The sequence below is a fragment of the Eptatretus burgeri genome, chromosome 2 (assembly GCF_056783735.1).
Source record: "Eptatretus burgeri isolate ZD-2024b chromosome 2, Ebu_testis_v1, whole genome shotgun sequence".
Classification (NCBI taxonomy): domain Eukaryota; kingdom Metazoa; phylum Chordata; class Myxini; order Myxiniformes; family Myxinidae; genus Eptatretus; species Eptatretus burgeri.
In genome coordinates, this window is record NC_140962.1 from 116688312 (window position 1) to 116713555 (window position 25244).

At 45.8% G+C, this 25244-nt stretch overlaps 1 protein-coding gene across 5 annotated transcripts in view; it reads right to left on the minus strand.

The window, feature by feature from the left end:
* SATB2 (SATB homeobox 2) overlaps window positions 1-9607 on the minus strand; it is a 133829-nt gene extending 124222 nt beyond the window's left edge. For 4 of the 5 annotated variants that reach the window (XM_085870897.1, XM_085870898.1, XM_085870899.1 and 1 more), the window contains exons 1-2: window positions 9175-9427; window positions 4737-4904 (exon numbers count right to left, since the gene is read on the minus strand). In XM_085870897.1, the coding sequence (XP_085727023.1) occupies window positions 4737-4902 (166 nt within the window). In that variant the 5' untranslated portion in view covers window positions 4903-4904; window positions 9175-9427. Of the gene's footprint in view, window positions 1-4736; window positions 4905-9174; window positions 9428-9469 lie in introns of those variants that run through there. The other variant, XM_085870896.1, reaches the window with a different exon arrangement.
* Window positions 9608-25244: the final 15637 nt, after the last annotated feature.

Genomic DNA, 25244 nt, shown 5'->3' on the forward strand with positions numbered 1-25244 from the left:
GAGTGTGTATCAAAATTTGTTTTAAACTAAGAAAGATGACTAAAAAAAAAAAACCTAAAAAAAAAAACCGTGACATGTTGAAACAAGCTTGCAGGGACATTGCACTTTCGTTGTCAAGCAAATAGGTTGGCCTGTTTGGCGTTTCCAACTGAACCAATGTCTCCTGATGCTAAGAAGAAATCCCATGTTCAAATCCAATATACTGTCCATTGTTTACCGACGTCCTTGTTATTCATGTGAAGGTACAATATCTGTGAATCCATTTCTGACCAAACGTAGGACATTCTGGCTGTCAGCCATACAATTTGCTTACCAGATTTTGCTCCATCTGAAGAGTAAACAGAAAGAATTTTGACGATATGTTGGTGATTTTATAATGCATGAAAGCAATTTTACAAGCCACCAACAAATATCACTAGCAAAGATAATTCCAACAGCTATGGGAATTTTACAATGAGCGGACACTAAATAACCGGTACATATATATATATATATATATATATATATATATATATATATATATATATATATATATATATATATATATATATATATATATATTTTTTTTTTTTACACGATCAATTTATAAAAACCTTATGCTCTACCTTGTATGCAGAAAACCTCATGGCAATTAAAAAAAAACCGAATCGACCCCCCCTCCCACCCCCGCCAAATGGATATATACAAAGCTCATCTCAAGAAACTGTAAAAGTTTTCAACTGAACACACGTTTATGGTTTCGCAGCCTTGATATTTTATTTCCTCATTGGAAAGTTTGTGGAGAGGCACATCTGTGCACTTGCCTATGAGATAAGGATTTTCCAGTTTGAAGATGCAAACAAGGCGTGACATAGTTCATGTATATTAAAACATTGAGTAACCATTGAGTCCATCCATCAATGAAGAACTAATGATCAAAAATAAAGAGCACAACAGACTGAAAATAGATCTGTGAGCAGCGCTGTCCACTTCCAAGCAGTATGAACCTGTCACCTATATGGAGCCCCATTCCGATTGTATTGTGGGAAAAATGGAGCCCAAATCGATTGTCGGCAGGAAAAAAATAAGTGAGGTACAGGTATGTTACTTTTTGTGGTTCTAAAGCATCAGCGGGCCAAACTTCGTGTTTTGTGAATACATAACATGTTTGACCAATAGCGAGTTTCCAGAGTTTTTAGAGAAGAAGCTTCAAACTCATGCTTCAATACCACCATGAAGTACTTTAACTGTCTGCAAAATTTAATGCTGATTGTTTTAGTAGTTCTGGAAAAAGAGAGGATCATTTTATCTTTGGGACAAAATCAAATATGGCCACCAATCCAAAGCCGATGTACCACACTCGTGTGTTAAAGAGCGTTGGTTCTGCCAAAGCAGTTTCTACACCTGGACGTCATGCTGGGAGGTTTCCCATCCCTCTCCCGGCAGTAGTTATGGCAGGAATACATAATTTGTTCATGGTGCTGGCGATAGCTCACCGAACTAATCGTGAAGGACACCATGGGATCTATAAGGGCCACCAACTAATCCCTGCAGACGGGATGCCACTTTAATGTCCATGATGACCAGCAATAAGGACAAAATTAAAAAAAACCCCCAAAAATCCATTAATTAGGATCAAGTTCCAAGGATGTGCTACAAACCTTTGCAGATCGGCATGGCCAGGTGCAAGTTTTTAGTCTTGCCCTGAAAGGGTATTTTTCAATAATTTTTGATTGAATCTTTTGAACACTAGCAGCCGTTTTACTGGCTGATATTCAAACCTCCATATACCCGAGCAGCCGGATTTTTCTCCGGGGAGCCCAGAGTGGGGAAGCCGAAAGGAGCTCGTATGTCTGTCCACATCTATATATTTTGGCTTTAAAATTTTCACTGCAACCGCTTGTCAAATCAATGCGAAACTTTAAACTTTGGAGGGATGCCACATGGAGAATATTTTATTGATACCCCTGACATCATAGGTCACATGGTATGGCAGCCAAAATGTATTAAAGGGAAAATTTTTGGACATCTTTTTTTTTTTCCAAAACCGCTCAATGAAAAAAAAAATTAAAAACTTGTCATATGTCATCAACTCCCGATGGGGTACAATGAGGTGATAACAATGATGTCATCAGTGAAACGGTATCCCAGCCATAATTGATTAAATTGAATTCCTTATCTGAAAAATCTGAAACTTCATATATATGATCTCTGACCTGATATGAGTGAAGAATTAAATGTATGATATCGGTCATGTGGTCTGGTGACCATATTGGATTGAAAATAAAAGCAGTAAAAAAAAAACAAAAAAACATTTTAAACAAAATAAGAAAATAAAAAAAAAAAACCTTCGGCAGAACCTCTTTTAAACAGATGATGCGAAACTTCATACATATGATCGACGAGCCATGCAGAATATAGTTTGATATATTTTTCATATTCACCTTCAGTGATGCAATTTTGTCTTAATGTGCACAAAAGTGGTTTTTAAATATCCTAATAATCAATAAAGCTATGAATAATGGCAATGTATGACATAATAGGGTACATGGATGACACCAGTATATGGGCAATAATAGTAGCGTGTTCAGTTAATGATTGTATTTTTGTTCAGAATGAGCATGCGAGGCGAGATTGTGCACTCTACCGAGTGCCGTTCTAGTTTCAAAAGTAGTTTCACAAAAATTGGCGGAACGAGAATAACTATAATACAAGAATCCCAACAACAATAATAATAGGCTTCCCATCTGTTGGCTTTGAAATTTCATAATAATAGCTAGAATGCCAGTGGAGTGCATACTTCCACCAGGCTGAACAGCTGACGTTTTATATCCCACTGAAAGACCAGATCTGCATCCGGACCTGAACCAAAATCGAATTGGCTTGTTCTTGTCACTTTCCCAACTCATCCAACAACTTTCGTCCGAATCCATACACAACTTCTTGAAATATTGTGCTATACATGTATCCTTTTTGGCTCCATCTCAATGGTGAAGAATCACAAAAAAAATTATATTATCCAGATGTTCACCAAAATCGAATTTATTCGCCCTTGTCACACACTCGACTTGTCGACCAAGTTTTGTCCAAATCCGGCAATAACTTTTCGAGATGTCCTGCTCACAAACAAACAAACAAACAGGGCTGAATACATAACCTCCGTCCACTTTCGGTGCTGGAGGTACCAAGAACAATAGGCTTCTCGCCTGTCGGCTTGGAAGCCTAATAATAAATATTGCTTCTTCTGTTGCAAAATCAAAAAAAAAAATGTATTTGGACAATATTTATTAGTAAAAATTTTATGCATCATTGAGCTCTCCTGATACCCAGGAGCCTTTCACATCCGAATACGGTTATGCTTTGGGAATCGAGATGTGGTTGAACATTACAGGCATGCTAAATGCATATCACATGCATCCTCAGACCTTCATCTTGACTCGACGAGCCTAATTCAATCCACTACATGATGAAGACATCCCTCGAACATTCTTTTGTTTTCTCTGCAATTCTGGACCATTGTACTGCAGTGAAATTTTCAATTTTGTATCTCTGTCCTATCTTCGGCCTTCCTCTGCTTCTTCCAAATTGCAGAATTTCACATACCCAATCACAATTTTCTTTAATATCCGTGATCGCTTCAGTACACAAGCAAGGCATGGATGCTGAAATTTCAGAGTCATCGATTTATAAATCAAAAACATGAATAACGGTTCAACTATTCATGTTCTACAGGAAGCACAAGCTTCCAATAGCGGTTAACGAAAAGTACTCAAGATTCTCGAACAAATGTTTGGCTCTGGCAGGCAGTCGTTGTGATACTACTCCACATTCACACAACAGTAAAGCTTGCGAAAACTGCGACCTATGTCCCGGACTCAGCTATTAGCTCTTCACCACAGGCCCATCCTTGCAGCCCATAAATTACCTTTTGGACATATTTTGGAGTCAGTGTCATTTTCCCGAGCTTGTGCACGCTTTTGATAAATGAAGTGTTATGGATTCCTCAATTTATATAGTTTCTGTTGTCACATACAGCACTGTTAATACTTCTGAACCAGAGATCTCTGAGGCATGAAGGATGCGGAAAGGAACTCATTCAATAGTTCAGAGGTTGACTTAATTTTGGACAACAAAACAAGGAATACGAGTGTTAGTTTACACTCTGAGAAAAGAAGGCTCTCTTCAATCGGCTTGATTTGAGTGATGGGGGGAAAAAAATAAAAATAAAAATTCTTCCACGTGTTCAAAAATAAACCACAAAAGATAAATGCATGGAAAAAAAAAACAACCATCTGGTATCATGAAAAGGACAAACAAATAGTTGCAAAACAGAAGTGTCAAATACAGTACCCTCAAAACAACAATTACAAAATGGTGAAATCAATCTCTTTGTGGGTAACATTTAATATTTTGCATGAATCAAATTTAAGGTAAACTGCCATGGACCCAAAACCACATCTGATGAGAACGTTCTGCTCGCTAAGGTAACTGCTATCGTATCCATATAAAAGCTACAGGCAAGTTGAGATGAACAAGCTCCCACAAAGGTCAAAAAAATGAAGAACAGAATGCGAACAGAGAAGTAGGAAGATGCAGCTACCTTCACACTGCTCTTTGCCATCCCAAACGACCAAATTACACCTCATTGTGGTGACAAACCAGAAAGCCAGGCTTTACAACCTGCCCTCAAAACGAGGCAACCCCCCAACCACCCACCTCAACCCCCCCATTTGATTATACATTCCCAGCCCACTCACCGTGTCGTGCCGCTAGGCCGCCGGACACCGTTCGCTCTGCGGCGCCATCCGGTGATCCGTTCTGCTCGCTGCGAGACCGCTTGGCCGGGAGGTGACCCTTGCTGGTGACGTCGGCACGTGGCAGCTGAGACAGGCAAGACAGGTGGCTCTCGCTTGCCTTATTCATGCCTGTGGCCAGGGTTGGACACGATATACATAAAGATAAGTGGGTGATCGCTTTCGGAGCAAAGGCGTTGGTGATGCAGCGATGCAGAGTAGAGCAAGCCTGAGCGTAGTCTGCAGATATTTCCCTTCTCACACACCTGTAGTCACTCAAGATTTTATGGCATTCCTCGTTAACCCCTTGTTGCCATTTTCATTTCATACTACGAGACTATCAAGGTTGTCAATTTCCTCGTCAGAGAATTTATCCCCTCGATTGGACTTCGTTGAAGTGTTTCTTTTAAACGATGGCAACAATTGGAAAAGAGGAATTGCAAATCTTTAGAAGAAAACAAACAGCAACTATCGGCAAACAACAAGAAATACAAAATAAGCTCATTTACGAATGAGTCACTATAATGCGAGAAGATGCTGTGGTTATTTGTAAATTAACACAAGTGATACTTTGGTGAAGAATCAAATGCTTCCCGAGATCGAGTGAAAACCTCAACAATATGAAATGGCAAAAGTAAGGAATACTCTTTAATTCACCGGTTCCATCATGGATGAGCGTCTCGGCACCTCGTGAAATATTAACTGCAGCCAGGTTTGCTCATTCTTCCCTTCCAGAGAAAAGATCAAATGAGTTCACACCTGTAGAACAAGCGGCTTCAAAGAAACCAAGGCACTCTGGCCGGTACGCTTGCTGGATGGAATAGAACTGGCAATTTTGCCTCCAGCACGTCCAGAATGTTTGATCGGTCATTTCTAATACCCGTCGGACTTGCTCGGTTTGTGGAGAGCATGAAGTAACCGAACCATGGGCAGTGTCAGTAACATCCACCAAAATGGCAGTGTGCAATAATCGCACAAGATTGCCAAATTTTAAAAACAACAATAAGCTTTTAACACTTATTTCAGCTTAATCCTCATGAGAAAGCCTGGTATTACTTACTGAAACGACGGAAGAAAACAGGAGGGATAAAGGGAGACGATATTTGCAAATGCTACCTTCTCGAAAGAGAGCACAAATGGTTTCAACAAAGCGAAATAAACGTACAAACCTAAACATGTGATCAAGCTCTTTTGTAAATGCTGCTTTGAGAGGCAGCCAAAAAATTACTTTCCAGAGGATTGATTACTGAAAAGATTAAAATATATATATAAATATATATATATTTATATATTTCTATTATTTGACAGCACCAATTAATCCCATGTTCTTGTGGGGTCAGGCAAGAGGGAGGTTTGGCCCAATTCATTCACGAACCGGCTGGCCAAGCCTGATGTTAGACTGGAGCTGCTTTATGCAGGATTTTCAGGATGCTGGCACCAACTCACATCCTCTTTGCAAAAGAAACCGCGGGAACTTCAATGTGCACGACTCACGCCGGCAGATGAGACAACAAATTATTTAACGTCCATGTGAGGGACGGCGTGCGAAATTCATGCATCGCCCTGCTTGCGAAACACCAGGTGGACAGTTTATAGCAGGATCGAGATTCGAACCTTGACATGACGGCCGAGTAGAGTGTGCGTACCTCTTGATAGCCTGCCAGCCTTGATGAAACCAACACAATGTTAAAAGAAAAAAAAAACAAATTAAAAAAAAACTTTTCCCATGTTCTGGTTTCACATAACGGCAATAAAGTTACTTGTAACAAATGGACAAACAAAAGAGCAAAGCCAATACTGCAAATGATAAGTTGAACAAAGTCAGGAATCAAATTGCTTGAGGCAGATCAAGCAAGCAAGATAGAATGACTATATTTCAAACATCTATATTTAGAACGCAAGGGCTTACACATGAGTAAGCATTAGTGATGATTGTAATCATCCAAAAAGCACCTACACACCCTGGGATAAGGCAAAAATGAGAACGCATTTAATGTACGATAACATCATCGTGCCTCGACCGGCAGTTCCATTTGCTGGTGACGCAAAGCAAATGGTGAGAATTAAACAAACTTCAGAAAACTGTGCAACAGTACAGCATTCTTACAATACATAGGATGTTGCAATTGCAAACACAATAGATCTTCTAAGGCTCATCGAGGAGCTTCAGCGTACGTTGCTCGCAGGGAAAAGACATGGGTAGACATCAGTGTACTTTTTATGTGCACAACAGACAAACATATTATCAAATGGGGGATTTGAAGCCGGTGAACCTGAATCATTAGCCAGCAATTCAGATTGGAACACTAACAGGTCAGCCAAAGTTAATCTTTAAAAATAAATAAATAAATAAATAAATAAAAGATCATGTTCCACAATTACAAGGCTGGCAGGAATGCTTGGAGGTATGCACACTCACCTGTGGCCATCTAGCCTGGATTCAAATCTCTACCCAGCTACAAACTGCCAACTTGGCGTTTTGCATGCATGGCGAGGCATCGATGTGAGTGCCGTCCATTGGAAAGACGTGAAGCCGTTGGACCCGTCTGCCAACAACGGTCGTCGGTGCACGTTAAAGATCCCATGGTATGTTTCGCAAAGAGTGGGCGAGTTATCGCCGGCACATCGAACAAATTACAAATTCTTACCCAAATCGCTTTCAGTCAAATGCCAGTCCTGACCAGCTGGTTCGTGAAAGACTTGGGCCAAAAACATTTGGCAGCCGACCCCAGAAGGTGGCGGCAATCACTGGGCCATTAAAGAAGTGGAAGTATGTTTATAGCTAAAAATGAAATAATGTGGAAGATCTTCCTGATGGTAAAGCCTGATGTGGGGATTCAACTCGAGAAATAGCACTTAATTGGCAGAAAGGATGTATGTAGTTAAAGACATTCGGTGATACGTAGACGCGATGACGTTTCGTATGCAGCCTCTGGCTGCCGGTTGCATCATTGCTGGGAGCGTGGCTGCGATGCAGTGCCCCCTTTTGTTACCAGCGAGCAGGTACTCGTTTAGCCGACGTCGGAAGGATCACGGGCCGAGTCAACCACCCGGCGTCATTTCAACGGCACAACAGGGGCTCAAACTCGAGACCCTAAGATCACGAGCCAGCTATGTTAACCGTGAGGCCAACACCAGGCGTCACGGGTGTGATGATCCACCAATGCCGTGCCCTTCAAAGCGCACACACGTACGTCGAGAATCCTTTTCCCAAAGCAGTGTGCAACGAAATTTCACCAATCTACCTGAAAGGGTCGATACACCTTATGTGCCCGCTTTAATGGAACGCCTTCTGTTGCAGGTAAGATTTTGGGGTCCTTCGAAGATAACGAACCACTGCCGAGGGCAATTCGTTGTACCGGGGCTCAGGGATAGGCACGAACACCGTGGGCAAAGGTGAAACGGATGCACGACCATGGTTTCGCACAAGGTAGCACCTCGTCGTCCCTGGATTGGAAAAAGAAATCACCACCTTGTTGCATCACCAGGCACGCCAATCAGTCTTCCCGTCTGGTTACACACAATCCACCCGCAGCAAGGATCATTACTCATACAGGTAACATTTCGTGTTCAGAACTATCGTGCAGGGATTGAACCTCCAAAACCAAGGTTGACAGGTGAACAAGACGCATCGGAGGAGAGGGACAACGGAGGTGGGTGTGCATGAGGGACAGGACGACGAAGATACCGAGGGAGGAAAGGAGACACAATGCAGGACGTGCACGGAAATGAAAGCGAAGAGGAGGAAAAGTTTATGAGCAGCACGCTGCTGGGGGCTGCAAATTGCCAAAAGCATGTGTTAAACAAGTCGGGTGCTAATTGCGTCGTACTATAGTCTCCAGCTCGCTTGCACTGACAAGTGAAGGACGAGCTACTGGATAGCTGTTGGTCACACACACACATATTATATATATATATATATATATATATATATATATATATATATATATATATATATATATATAGTATACATATATATATATATATATATATATAGACATATATATATATATATATATATATATATAGATATATAGACATATATATATATATATATATATATATATACAGTATACAGTAAGAAACACACACACGACTCCATTGGTGTCTTGGGTTCCTTTGCTCTCTCTGTCACTTCAACTCTTCCTACCTCCTGCTCGGTGCGGAAAACGTACGGTGTAGTAGGCAGCAGTTTTATAGGCGGTGTACGTTCAACTCCCCGTTTCGGTAATCCGTTTTTGTGGTTTCTTTTCTCGCGCGGCTCCGGTTTGCGTACAACGTGTTCGCAGATGTCAACACACACACAAAAAAAAATGTTCGTGGCGCGAACAAACACCTGGACATTTTCTCCACGAGACCAAAGACGGGGGAGATGGGAAGGTTCGTGGGACCAGGTTCTTACCTCCAAGGCGCGAGCCGAGTCGAGGCGAGCAGAGCTGCTCGCGGAGGGGTCGCGCTCCCCGCTCCCGGCCGTACCACCGTTCCTTCTTCGATCCAGGCCCACCTCATCCAGCGTCGCCGTCGCGGCGTGCTTGACGGGCCGGAACAGGGGGACAGGCGAGGCCTGGTGGATTGAAACGCACAGCTGATCGCGGCACGCCGTCTCCTCCGTCTTCCTCACTCACTCTCTCTCTCTCTCTCTCTCTCAATCTCTCTCTCCCCCTCCCCTCCCCTCCCCTCACTCCCCACCCTCCCACCTTGTAACCCACTCTCCCCCGCGGGCTGCTCCTCTTTGGACCAGGGTTCGTTCCGCGGGCGCAGATCGAGGCAACAGTTAACTTTTCTCCTCACACATTTCGCTTTAAACCCCCTCCCGTGTTCTTCTTCTTTAACAAAAAAAATTCCCACGATACGCGCGAAAAGCGCGCCAACTATAAATCCCCCCCCCCGTCACCGCGACACCCCCACCCCTGTCACCGCGACACCCCCACCCCTGTCACCGCGACACCCCCCCCTTCAGAAAGAAACACAAAGAAAGGAAACGGAGGTTCAGGATGACGAACGCTTTGAAACGATTAGTTACACAGTCGCCGCTCAACCTGCCACGCACGCCGCGGGAGTCTGGTGGTGCTGGTGGTTAACGTGTACTCCCAGGTTAATGCGATACCTCCTCTCACTGCCGCACCACGTGTGCCTCCCCTCCGTGGTTCTACAGCACCACGTGTGCCTCCCCTCCGTGGTTCTACAGCACCACGTGTGCCTCCCCTCCGTGGTTCTACAGCACCACGTGTGCCTCCCCTCCGTGGTTCTACAGCACCACGTGTGCCTCCCCCTCCGTGGTTCTACAGCACCACGTGTGCCTCCCCCTCCGTGGTTCTACAGCACCACGTGTGCCTCCCCTCCGTGGTGCTGCCGCTCTCCGCACCAAGCGCGCGAGGATTCCTAATGGCCCCGACTCCCGTGCCGCGTCCTGCATTTATTACACATAATAACACCACATGATCAAATAATTACACGGCTGGCTCGGGCTCCGGAAGGCAAGGGATGAGAATTATACTCGAAGTACAGTCGGGGCGGGTTCCTGGATACCGGCACAGAGAGGGCCAAACAATAAACCACAATTTATTATTCAACGAATTAATAACAGATCGTTTCATTCCTTCAAGATTGATATATATATATATATATATATATATATATATATATATATATATATATATATATATATATATATATATATATATATATATATATATATATTTACATATATAAATATATATATATATATATATATATATACACACACACACACACACACACACACACACACACACACACACACACACACACACACACACACACACACACACACACACACACACACACACACACACACACACACACACACACACACACACACACACACACACATACACACATACACACATACACACATACACACATACACACATACACACATACACACACACACATACACATACACATACACATACACATACACATACACACACACACACGGTGTGGTATTCAAAATGCGGTTTATCAAGCGACATTGCGGTGTATAAATCCCTGTTCAGTGCGCACCGACCTGCTCCGTGTCCTCCTTCCGTCGTGAGCCGCGGCCCTGGGGGCTCACCGTGCTCTGCGCGTCCGTTCGCTATACATTATTGATGCTCCGAGGTGAGCTCGTGTTGAATATTTCAAAAGACCGGGCAGTTTCACGTTGGCGCGACGCCCGACCTTGCCGAAGGAAAGTTTACCTTCCCCTGTATTTGTTTAAGCAAATTACAGTGTGATCCAAACGGTTCAATTATGACAAGTTACAAGTTTCAAACAAGTGCGCCACGCTCGCTCGCTCGCCCCCTGCGCAATGCCGCCCGTCCGAGCTTGAAACGTAGAACTCGATTTACACGAACGTTCAATCACCGAGACCTTGCTCGAGTTTGTAATGTTGGGACGAAGTATACCAGCTCGATATGTGTAGTCTATCGGAGTGAGGACACCGACTGTGTTGTGTACATGTGTCTTTGTCGATGGGAATAAGTACACCAGCTTTCTACGCTTTGAGAGAAATTGCTTTCACCGAGTGATTGCTTCCAACACAAACAGTATTGTTGCGAATCTGGAAGCCACGAGCACACAACAGCCAGAGTCCCTATAGATCAGTTATATCGGTATGTGTTTCCGGTTAGGGCCCGTCCCCTGTGTCTAATGGGAATTGCATGTTCATGTGCTGCGGAGTTATTTTGATCGGGTTAACTTTTACATTTTTACATCACCAACAACAACGACAACAACACTGTGGACTATTCCCCGCACGATGGCAGTGTCGAATACTCATGTGGGCGGAGTTCCCTCGGTGAGCGCATTTGCCGCCTTTCAGCCAATGGGCGCAGAGCGAGCTCCAAGAGAAGCAGAGTCTCTTCGGGGGGGTGGGGGATCAAGACGCCCCGACACGCCCCCTGACCAATCATGGAGAGACGACCGATTTCCCCGGTGAATGAGGTGTGCGGAGAGGTGAGACACGTTCCCCCCGCCCCCTACGCCAGGGAGGGAAGAAATAGACGGGACGGCGCGGTCATCTGGTTTCTGGTCTGGTCTCGTCGCTGGCTGCTGGTCTCGTCTTGTTGCTGGCTCTGGTCTCGTCTCGTGCTGGAGGAGCGTGCTGGAGCCCGGCGCTGCCCTCCATACCCGGTGCTTGCAGCAACATCGAATTGCGGGTTCAAGTCCCGCCGAGCCGGATCGTCAAGGGCCGTACGAGGTGGGAAGGTCCGAGATAGCTCTGGTTTCCAGCTCATCTTCCCTCGAGCTGGGAACCTTCAATAAAGGCCACGGCCATCATTTCTTCTGGGTATTTGTGTGTGCGTGTGTGTGTGTGTGTCCGTGGGCCCCGTCTGATAAGTAGAAGTGTTAAGTGCTTTTTGCTGTACATTATTTGCATTGCTTAGTCGGATAACTCTGCTCTTACGTGCTCCCCTCGTTCCCCAATTATCATTTTTAATAAATTTATCTTTTGTTGAATGTCCCAGCTCATCCTTATCCTTTCCACCATTAGTTTGCTGCGCTGCGAACGGGAATTAGGAGGCTTCATTGTTGCCGTAATCATGCATTCGGCCCGGCAGGAATCTGGTACCCTCCGCTCGGGCTACGACTCAGTAACGGCCCGGATCGCACAGATCCTGCCGAGGGTGAATTTCCCCGGTAGTTTGGACGACGTGGGTATTTAGGTAAATTGAAATTGGCAATCCACCCTCTCCCACATGGTCAGCCTATTGGCAATCTTCGGTCCGATAAGGGACCCGTCGGCTCCGGAGTTATCCGGGGTGACGACCTATAAATTCCGGGTGTTCGGCGCAGCCGACTCTACTGCTCCACCTAGGGGTCGTGCTCGCCGCCGAAACTCGGCCTCACAGCAGTATATACCACAGGCAATGCGAGGGCCCATGGTTTTCCATTGAAAACCAGGTGCTTTTCAGTCTCCTATAAAGACTTCTATGATGATGACTACTACTACTACTACTACTACCACCATGACAACCACCACCATTACTACTACGACCACCATTACTACTACGACCACCATTACTACTCCGACCACCACTACTACTACGACTACCACCGCTACGATGACCACTTGTTTTTCTAATGGTGCCAAACATTCCCAACTTCTTGTGGGATCTCTGCGAGGGAAAATTTTTGGCTCACGTCTTTTTTGAACCGGTTGGCCAAGCCTGACGTTCAACTGAAGGTGGTTTGAGCAGCATGCTAACAATAGCTCACCTACTCTTCGCGAAAAACAATGGGATATATTTAACGTCCAACGATGGCCGGTGATGGCAGACGGACCTCCGGCTTATAGCCCTCCGTGCACATCGATGCATCACTGCCCACGCGATGCAACAAGATGACCATTTATACCTGGGTTGAGAATTGAGATTCCAACCCAGGCGAGACAGCTCGAGGCTATCCTTCTCGACCCTCGCATTCTTCGTAGGTATCATTATCACCAATTCAACTAAAATGGTAATCCAACAACCAGCTTTCCATCTTATAAAATGGTCCGAGAATATTGTGCGTCACTTTCATCATCGAGCCACATTCCGTTCAATTTTAAATCAGGAATTGGGATTTTGGCAACACCACCGATTTTGCAGCACATGCATGAACATGAGACATTTTTTGCACATCTGAGCCGGATATAAAGTGTCGGCTTTGAATGATTTATATTTCATTTGATTCATTCAGAGGCACTCCTGGAGACCTGCGGTAAGTTGTGCTTCGTTTTAATCAGGAATATTACTGGAGATCATGAATATCCAAATATTTTGCTTCCAGGAATACAAGTGGCAATGACATAATACGAATGAAAAAAAAGAATGGAGATTACAAAATGTAATCCGGTCACAGTTATGACAGTAACGGAAACAGAAATACGTGTACAAGGCATGCCAAGTTATTTTTGTATCCTTAAATATAATGGAAGTATTCTGAAAATTACCAAGTAGTTGAAATATCTTGTCATTCAATCGATCGATCAGAAGTAGCATACGAGTAGATTCAATGAGACTTCTGGGATATCTTCAATTTAACATTGAAGTCAATGGGGGGAAAGGGAAAAACTATTTGACCGTCCTCCATCAATATCATACCTTTCTCCCACGTGGATATCCACAAGTCTGTTTTTTCAGAAATATCCCATCTGTCTATTTGCCCCTAGCGAGTCCCTGGAGGGGATGTCTATTGACCTTTTTACCAAATATATATATATATATATATATATTTTTTGTATGCAATGTCGAGGCTCGTATAAGTGCTAACACACAGAACATATAACAAAGGGAGCAGGAGACAAGGGGGAAACACAAAACAGTGGGGAACAGAGACATGAGGAGATCTGAAGAAGGAAGAGGGATGAGGCGGGGTACATGGGGTAAACACAAGATGGACACTACAGGGACTTTCAGAAAGGAAAGCAGGAAATTTCAAGGAGGTGGGTTTGGGGTGAATTAGCAGGGGTAGAAAAGATCATGGTTTAGGATGGGGGAAGATAAGAGATAGTGGTGAACAGCTGTTTTGAAGACCTGGAGGTGAGGAGTGAGATTGAAAAGAGTGTGGGAGTTTGTTCCAGAGGTGGGAAAAGAGAGCGATGAAAGAGTGAAGATGAGCAGTGATTCTCTTTTTTGGCAGTTTCACCAGAAGGGGGTTTTTGGCGGACATTGAACGCCGGATCAGATCTGTGACTTGCAACAGGTACCGTGTAAACCTGTACGAACCTGTTTCATGGTCGGGTTGTCGGCGACTAAACCGTCTCCCCCACCAGGTTTTCTGGTGAGGGGGGTGTATGATATGGACACCCAGCAGGATTAAAAACAACACCTGTCAAAGGGCAGAGGAGCTCCTTGTGAGCCAACGGCCATCCATATCTAATGGCCAACTATGTCTGCGGACGTCCACCTGCAGTTGGGTTACTTTTTATAGGAGGTTGGTGGCAGGATTTGCATTCTGGCCACCATAAAACTCTTCACTCCGCAAAACACAAGAAAACCGTAAAGGAAATTGAAAACCCACTCCATGGGAGTACCTCTTGTGCAGCTGCCCTCCGCAGGGCAGCTCACTGGATGACGGGATTGGGGCAAAGCCTTCAGGACCCCCACTCTTTGATGAAAGGAGGAAAACCACGGAGTAACCTTCCCGGGTCATAATGCGGGAGTGGGTGTTGGGGTGGTGCTGAGGTGTCGTCCACCAGACAGCCATCTCCTTGGGTTAACTTGAGGCAGTCCCTTCGGGTGGGTGCCTGGAATGTCCGATCCCAAAGAGAGGATGATCACCTGTCTCTCTTATCATCTGAGCTCAAGCATTTGAATATCGGAATTGCAGCACTCTCTGATATTCGGAGACCAGATAATGGCGAGATCATGGCGGGTGGTTAAACCTACAATTGGTCTGGTCACTCTGATGGTTACTATGCCAAAAGAGTTGCTGTAGCTGTGTCCAAGAAGCTGATTCCAATGATAATTGAGGTAACACCAGTCAACAAGCGTATGATTACAACAAGGATTTGTCACTCCTTGGGTGTCGTTACCCTGATCTTTGTATATGCTCCGACTGAGGTGAGTGATGTCACCCTGAAGGACACATTCTTTGGCATGATTGAGTCTGTGGTTGATCAGTGCCCCAGACGAGATACTCTTCTAGTTTTGGGGGATTTCAGTGCATCGACCGGAAATGATAGGGATGTTATGAGACATGTGTTGGTCCCCATGTGTCTGAAACTGTGAATGAGAATAGCACTAAGTTCCTTGACTTTGCAAGAAGTCATGGACTAAAGGTGGCTGGTTCATGGTTTCAGCACCGACAGGCTCACCGCTGGACGTGGTATTTCACCGCTGGACGTGGAGATTGACCACGTGCTCGTTAATGGTCGCTGCAGGATGATCCAGAAATGCAGGGTCCACCGGAGTGCACACTTCCTCAATACCGCCAACAGATTTGTGGTAGCAACTCTGAAGTTGCAGCTTAAATCCAGGAGAATTGTACCATCCCTGCCGAGGATGGGTGTTGGCAAACTCAAGGATGAAAGGGTTGCTGAGGAGTATACAAACGGGCTGAGTGAGGATTTAGGGGTTCTGAGTACTTTGGGGAATCGTCAAGAGTTACGGAGTGCCTTCAACACCACCATACTTGATGTTGCCAGTGGATGTCTTGGAACTCACCAAAGGGTGAAGAAGAATTTTGTCTCTCAAGGGACACTGGATACCATTGACCAGAATTGCAGTGCCAGGTTTAATGGCAGAGCTGAGCTGTTCAGGGATCTGAGATATAAAACTGTACGTATGCTGAGGGTGGTCAAGGAGACCGATGTGCGAGGAATCGGTGAGGGGGTAAAGCATCACCTGTGGTCAAATGATTCTCATCCTGCTTACAGGGGAATTTGTGCATTGCATTTCTCCAAGCCTGTCCCCCAGTGTACTGCAGTTGGAGTGGATGGTGGTGGGCTCTTGACAGAGGAGTCCAAAGTGATGGCCCGGTTATACCAGGTTGGCTGTACTTTGAGCGGCTGCACCAGGCTGATACACCAGCTATTGAGTTGGATGTCAGGGGTGTTACTATCTCTCATGCTGACCCTCCAAACAAATGTGATCCACCTTCGTTTGTGAAAATACAGGCTGCAGTGAATCGGTTGAAATGGGGTGAAGCTCGTGGGATTTGTGGCATCCATGCTGAACTTCACAAGGCTGGTGGAAATGCTATACTCACATCGTTGCATGCAATTCTGTGCTCTGCCTGGAACACAGGCATCATCCAAACTTACTGAAAGAGGGGCCTTGTTGTCCCTCTGGAAAGGGAAGGGTCATCACCAGGACTGCAATAACGACCGAGGGGTGACGCTGCTCTCAGTGCCGGGCAAGGTCTTTGCACGGATAATTCTTGATACGGTTCGCCACCATCTGCTTGAGCACCATCGTCCAGAGCAGTCAGGCTTTACACCAAAGAGGTCAACGATTGACCGTATCCTTGCCCTTTGGGTCTTCAACGAACGCAGACGAGAGGTTTGGCAGGGCTGCTTGCAGCCGATGTTCATCTCTGCAAAGCATTCAATTCAGTGAATCGGGATACCCTGTGGAGGATTCTTGGTCTTGGTGGGGTGCCACCAAAACTGATCAATCTGATGTCCCAACTATACTCTGGTACTGAGAGTACTGTGAGATGTGGTGATACCATCTCCGGCTTATTTCCAGTTGTTACTGGAGTTCATCAGGGGTGTGTGCTGGCCCCCACACTTTTCAGCACTTGTATGGACTGGATTCTGGGGAGGATGTCAGAGAGATCAAGCTGTGGTGCGTCATTTGGGAATGTCAAGACCTCTGACCTTGATTTCATAGATGATGCAGTCATCTTTGCAGAGACTCTGCATATCCTTTTGTGGGGGCCCTCGAGGTGCCGAATGAGGAGTCGGAGCCCCTGGGATTATGGGTTTCCTGGGTCAAAACTAAGATCCAGCCTTTCAATGACATCTTGGATGCTGCTGTCTTGTCTGTACCTGTTTGGGGTGAGGATATTGAGGTAACGGAGAGATTCACTTACCTTGGCAGTGATATTTATGTCTCTGCTGACTGTGAGCCAGAGGTTAATAGATGTCTGGGTCGGGCCTGGGGAGTCATGGATTCACTGGATCATGGGGTGTGGAGCTGTCGGTACCTATGCAGAAGGACAAAAGTTTGAGTCTTCAGGTCCTTTGTGCTTCCCGTCTTGCTCTACGGATGTCAGATTTGAACTCTGACCAGGGATCTGAGAGGGAGACTTAATTCCCTTAGCAACAGGTCTCTTCAGAGAATCCTTGGCTATTGCTGGTCGGATGTTGTGCCCAACGAGCGGTTGCTGAGAGAGCCTCAAATGAGATTTGTAACCTGCATAGTTCGTGAGCGTCAACTGCGGCTGTATGGACATGTGGCTCATTTTCCTGCCGCTGATCCTACTCACCAGATTCACTCAGCGAGGGAGCCTCGTGAGTGGAGGAGGCCAATGGGCTGACCACGTGCCTCATGGTTGCATCTCAAGGTAACGAGGATGGGCCAGGCATCTGCCTGGGGGATGACTAGACGGAGGACCCTGGAGTACCGGTGGAAAATGGACGCAGCGATGCGTTGCCCCAGCGCATGCTCCCATACCTCACCTGACCTTGAACGCCCTGTGGAAATATGGGGGGACAGACCAGAGACAGAGCAGGGGGGCAAGGCCGGAGGAGACAGTGGAAGACAGAATGACCACTGACCTGCCTGTGGAAAAAGAGAGTGAGAGACTCAAAGACTCAGCTTCATCACGGGAGATACCAATGATTATATAGAAGCCCTGGTTTCCACAGCGTGAAGCCGAGGAAGGTGGGAGGTGGGAGCACCATCCCAGAGGGGAGAGCAATACTCCATCAGGTGTTGATGAAAGCTTTGTTTGTGGTCAGGAGCTGAGGTGTGCCAAGGAAGGACGTTGCACGATGGAGGATGCCCAGGTGGCAACTGGCTTTGGAGGCTAGCTTGTAAATGTGGCTTTCCCAGGAAGGATCATGGCAGATAGTGAGACCCAAAAGTTTGAATGAAAGTAAAGGGCTTCTTCAAGAGGATTGTTGAGAAAGTAGATTGGGGTGGGGGGGGGGGTTGTTCCAGATGGTCCTTTTTGAGAGACATAGTGAGAGTGAGATTTGTGAGGATTGAAAGACATATTCCAAGTGTTTGACCGGTTTGTGATTTTATCCAGATCTGCCTCGAGAGGGAAGAGGCTGCTGATTGCCAATCTGAGGGATGACAGATGGTACAGCAGAGGGTGCAGTCATCAGCAAAGAGATAAAGTGGATTTTCCAGAGAGTCGGAGAGATCATTGATGAAAACCAGAAAAAGCACTGGGGCGAGAACACTGCCGAGAGGAACTCCAGCCTGGGCAGGAAGAGGGGATGAAAGAACTCCATTATGGACCACTCATTGACTTCACCAGGAGAGGAAGTCTGTGAGCCATGAGTGGAGATTGCCTCGGATACCATAAGAAGAGAGTTTGGTGAGCAGGGCGGGGTGCCCGACCATATTGAAAGTGTGCGATATGTCAAGGGAGATGGCTCTGATCGCATGTTTGGCATTCAGGACCTCCATCCATTGTTGGAAAAGCTGAAGCAGCATGTCCATGGTAGAGTGACCTAGTCTGAATCCAAATCGATGGTCGGCAATCAAGCCATTGCAGAAGAGGAAGGATTTCATGGCTGAAGCGACAATTGATTTCATGACCTTGCTGATGATGGGGAGAAAGCTGATTGGTCTGTAGTTGCAAGGATCTGTTTTTGCACCTTTTTTTATGCAGAGCGGTAATATGTGCTGATTTCCAAGCAGATGGCAGATGACCTTAAACAATTCAGAGGGTGAATATAACAGTGAGAGGGTGAGCACGAGCAGAGAGAGGGTGAGCAAGAGCAGCAGAGCAGGTTTTTAGGACACGTGGGCTGATGCTGTCTGGAACGGTTGCAGAATCTGAGTCAAGGTTTGACAGCAAACTCTCCACCTCGTCAGGAGAAATGGACACAGTGTTCAGGAACAGCTGTGTGCGACTGGGTGAGGTGGGGACAGAAAGTGATGGGCTTGGGACACAATATTGAGAAGCAATCACAGAGTTTATGCATTCAGCCTTTTCGCATGCAGTGTCAGCTGTGCTGCCATTTGAAGTAAAGGAGGGTGGCGTGGGAAATAATTCAATTTCCACAAGTTGGATCAGCATCCCAAAGGAGAATCTTTAATTTCGTATATACGGAGGAAGAACATTGAATGCTTGACTGAAACATTCGAATGGACTTCACTGAAACATAAGCCCGAAGCAATTTTTCTTATACACAACTTGACATTCCAAAGAATGGGAGGGGAGAACTACAGGGTTAGCTGATAAGCATTAGGCAAAAAACTCAAACTGCAATACGTGTCCACTGGGTGAAAGAGAATGACATAACCATGGAAAAGTTGCAGTGTTATCAACCAGGTCACCTTGTTTCATAGTAAGACATTCCTTTTATCAATATTTACGTCAAAAGACTCTTGGGTAAAGGGAAACATAACTGACAGCCAATTCGACTATAACATAAAAAAATAGATTGAAAAGCACCAGCAACAATTATAATTGAGAGTACATGAATATAATTATTTTTCTTCCACAAGGGGATGGAGGGGGATCATACACCATCACCAGACTTATCCAGATGCCACCAGGATTTGGAGGAGGGAGACAGGTTTGAGAGTTCAGACTTGAGATGAGAAAGATGTTGTTACCTGGCTCTCCTGAGGGTAGACACACACTTGTTCCAAGTTTTGTGGAAAGAACTGAGATTGCCTTCAGTTGGATTTGCCTTCCATGATGCGAAGGCAAGTTGTTTCAGGACAACTGCATCGCCATAAGCTTCAGTGTACCATGGGCGGGAGGAAGGGTATGATAACTGAAAATGAGATGGAATAAATTGTGCATGAGAAAGCAAGTTTCTTTGAAAGAATTCCCAGGACGAGTTGATGTTGGAGAAAGTATCAATGGGAGACAAGTCTAGAAGTTTGATGGCTGCTTGCAGACCCAGCCAGTTGGCCTGAGTAAAATGCTCGACTCGACAGTACTGAGGTGGTTCTCTGATAACAGCCAGAGAGATGTCCACTTTGACAAGCACGTGATCAGAAGAACCGATTGGAGCGAACGAAGAACAGCAGATATTTTTACGGAAATTGGTCAAAAGCAGATCCAGAAGAGATGGAGTACCATTGGTTGAGATCCAGGTCGGGAAGTTGACCAATTGAGTCAGTCCCAATGAGTCATAGAAAGCTTTTGCTGAAGTGCCATGACAGGTGAGAGAGGTACCCACTCCTAGCCAACTGGCGTGATGACAATTGAAGTCACCACATATGAGGAAGAGAGAGTTCAAATGAGAAGATAGAAGTTGGTCCATGTTTTTGGATAGTGAGGTGTAAATGGAGTCATCACTGTTTTGTGGACGGTACAGCACACATATAAACATGAGGTGGGAGTGGAGGGGAAGCTGTAGCCAGAGGTATTCCTGGGGGTGTGGGGGAGTGAGGGCAGTGCATGGGGAGTAAGGAATACAGTCTTTGATGAAAAGAGCAACTCCTCCACCAGGATGAGGCTCAGGTCTGTCATACTGGAGGAGGGAGTAACCAGGGAGAAATACTTGGGAGTCAGAGACGTCTTGAGGGAGTAAAGTTTCTGTTGTGCAGATTATGTCTGGTTTGTCAGTGGCAACCTGTATGGAAAGATCGGTAAGGTTTGGGCGAAGGCCCCGGATATTTGAGGTCCACACTGTTGATGAAGAGGGATGGGAGGAGGCTGTGGGTGCAGGGGGTGGAAGAGGAGAGGGAGGGTAGGACAAGGGAGGAGTGGGGAGGGGAGGAAGCTAAGAAGAGTTGTTGAAAGAGTGTGGGGGATTGCAGAAGACCTAGTGGAGGGCGGCTGATGAGGAGGAGTAAAGGCTCTGTGGTGCTGGGTTGAGGTACAGTGTGGAGTAATAAGAGAGGGGGCAGAAGGTAGTTGAGGGTTTGAGGAAGTGGAGTGATGTGATGGAGATGAGAGGGCAGGGGAAGGTGGCAGCTTTGTGGATGTGAGGGGGGGGTCAACTTTGAGAAGGGTGAGTGAGGGTGGTGAAGATGGGTGAAGGGTGAGTGGGGAGAGTTGAGGGAGAAAGGTGAAGGGGGAGTTTTTGAGAAAGGTGAGAGGGAAGCTCGGAGGGAGAAGAGTGTGATGGTTGCTTTGAGAGGGAGGGGTGAGAGGAGCGATTGGCACTGAAGTTGGAAAAAAAGAATGGTTGATAGAAAGAGAACAAGCATAGCAAACTGTTTTTTTTAATTTTTAGTTCGGAAATGCGATTAAAGACATGTCTTGAGGGATGCAATGAAGACGAGTTAAGAGAATGAAGAGAAGGAACGTTGTAACAGCTGGACTTTTTAGACAAGGTATGAAGGAAAGGTTGAATTGAGAGCAGTTTGTTGAAGTAGAAAAAGTTGCTACATACGTTAGCAAGAGGTGAAAGTGCGGCATATGTGGGCCGCCATTACGGGATAAGGGGTCAGATCTTTCTGTTACATATACATGTGAACCAACCTTTGACACTGAACACTGTGAAAAGAAAACATTGAAAAGAAACAATAGCTATTGTGCCTGAGGAAGCTGGCTGTGAAGCTGGTGAAATGTCATCTGAGACTGGGTCTGCTCTTGATTTTTTTGCTCAAATTAGTGGAATCGATCACGTTTTTACTTATGGTTGGAAGCACCTTCTTCTTCTTTAAAAATGTGCAATCCCAACCGCCTCAATCATATTTATATCATATATATACCGTATGTATTGTTACGGATTTCAGAACCCGGTCTGATGAATGCGTCCACACATACAGTAGCTGAGGATAAATAAGTTGTGAGCGGTAGCCCCAGGTCCGGACCTTCTGAGGACAACCTCAGAAGGTTGTTTGATCCCCCTGAGTAACAAACTGGTGCCCCTGAGTTGATCCCCCTGAGTAACAAACTGGTGCCTCAGTACCCATGACCGTAAATATATATATATATATATATATATATATATATATATATATATATATATATATACATATATATATATATACATATATATATATATATATATACATATATATATACATATATATATATATATATATATATATATATATATATATATATACATATATATATATACATATATATATATACATATATATATACATATATATATATATATATATATATATATATATATATATATATATATATATATATATATATATATATATACATATATATATATATACATATATATATATATATATATACATATATTTGCGAATCTGGAAACCACGATCGCACTTAACATTCAGACCCTTTAACCCAGTTATCTCGGTAAGTACGTGTTCCATAGATAGCTCGCCTTCCATTGTTTAATGGGTAAATCTGTGTCAATGTGTTGATTCATTTTAATAGTTAGGGTTCAATCAGAACAACAGCAAAGAAGAATGACCCTCCCCGCAAAGAAGAAGAAGAACCCTCCCGTCCCATGATTCAACAGCGGAAACAGAAATGACGGTTGGGGTGGGCGGCTGAAAATGAGGTAAACAGCCCCCACCCACAGTTGCGGGGGGGGCAGTACGCGAGGGCGAATGAGTCACGCCGGAAGCGAGGCAGGGCTGAGAGGGATAAGAGGGGGATCCTCTGCTTGGCTCGGGTTGGTTCTGGTTAGTCTTGGGTTAGTCTTCGGTGAGCCTTTGGGGTTCATCGGGTTCGTGTTCTGGTGGCTTTTGTTCTGCTTGGTGGAGTTGGTTGCTCTGCTTCGTGGCCTCATCTTGGTTCAGCTGGCTCTTCTTAGTGCATGGAGCTCTTCATGGTCTCTGCTTGGTTCCCGGTTTGGTGCGACTTCTTGGCCTCATCTTGGTCGGTGGTTCTTCGGGGAAGCGACGCATCGGGTCGAGAAGGATCGGCGCCTCGTCTCACCTGCATGTGGTCCGGAGCATGAGGGGATCCGCCGGAGCTCGGAGAGGATTGTGGCTCGTGGTGATTGGATCCAGCTCGCCCACGCTGGTGCCCAGTCCGAACAGCTTGAAGACCACACGAGGTGGAAAGGTCCGAGGCAGTCCCTGGGCTTCAGATCATCTGTCTCTCCGAGCTGAAGTCCGCATTAAAGGCATCAGCCACCATTTCTGGGGCGTGTGTGTGTGCGTATGTGTGTCCGTGGGCCCGTCTAACAAGTAGAAAACTGTTAAGTGCTTTGATCGCTGAATATACTTGCATTTATTGTATTCGGTATAGTTCTGCTCTTCTGTGTTCCCGAGCTTCCCATTATTACTGTATAAATAAACCCCAATTGTTAAATGTATCAGCTGGTTTTGTGTTTCTTTCATTGGCTCGACATGACGCGTGTTTGAGGATTAGTGTTCGCAACATGTTCGTTTGGTCCGGCCCGACTTTGGTAATTCCGCTCGGTTACGCCGGATCCGAGTCGGCGATAGCGACTCCATTCGGACAAAGTCGGCCGAGGGTGAACTTCCCCGGTAGTCTGACATGAAATTGAAAAGTTGTCAATCGACCCTACCCCACATGGTCTATCCATTGGCGAACTTCGGTCCAGTCAGGACCCGTCGGCTCTGGACTTATCCGGGGTGATGACCTTTACATTTCAGACGATCGGTCAAGCCGGCTCACGGCTCAATCTAGCAATCATGCTCACGGTCGACGTCCCGACCTGCAACAGTGGTGTCAGGAGTGGGATACGAACTCCTCCGCAGCCATTAACAAAATTTACAGATTCGGATCAGGGGTGTAGGGAGCAACCCCTCCCCCCACCCCCTCCCCCGTTTCCCCAAATTACGAGCATTTAAATTTTTTTTATTCCCGACACGCAACATGTCCAGCCAAGGCGAGCTGAGCCAGGTAGGTAGTGAGGTCGATGTAGAGTTAATGGAACCAGAGGCCCAGGACACCACCATGCAGGTCGACCACCCCCCACAATCGAACTCAGAGTCCGTAATGGGCGCAGCGGCGGGGGCGTATGACACCCCCCCTCTGTCAAACTTCCCTCCCGACCCTTGGCGGATCCGCGCCCGACCAAAGCGAATCGGCTTCGTCAGGGTCGCTTGACATGAACCATTTGGTGGAGATGCTCAGACGAGCAATGAGTGGGGATTTACAAAGAATGAAGAATAAAATGGATGCAAATGCATGCGATTCGAATGGCAAAATGGATGACATGAAAAACGAAATGGACGGAAATGCGCGCAAAATGGCTACAAATATGCAGACACTGAGGGGTGAAATGCAAACGCAGCGAGGGGAGATGCCGTGCATGGTGTTGAACCTCCAGGCAGGGCAAAAGGCAATGAGGACGGGCATAAGAGGCATCATGGCGACAGCACATGCTGGAGACACCGCACCAACGAGGGGGAGTGTGGAATGTGTCCGGCCCGCAATGGATACGGGTGAGGTCGGGACGACGAGAGACGCCGTCACAATAATTAGGGAGACATGTAAGCCAAGACACGTAGAGGTGGAGGAGGAATTGACGGTGATGGAGAGGGACAAATTAAAAGATTTGACTGAGATGTGCAGGACGATACACGTGGAGGTGACGGAGAAATTAATGGTGACGGAGACGCGGATAATAAAAGAAATAAAGGAAGAAACGGAGGTAATGAAGCACTTGTCGTTTACTTTAAAACGGACTCTCTCCGCCGGATCCTCTTCCTTCTATCAATAAAATTATCTGACAATGAACTTTTCTTTGTTCGAAATGCGTTACCTGCTGAGAGTGCTCTCCCTTACCTTCGCTCAAGCACTTGTCATTCCTCCAGGCACTGCCTCCGGCAGATTAAGCACCTCCGGTCACGAGCACCGCAGCAACCTCGGTTCGAATCCGAGTCACCAGGCGCCAACTGATGTGGATTTTTTTCACCCACCCTGTTGTGATCGTTGAAGGATTCTTCCGAGTTGATTGTG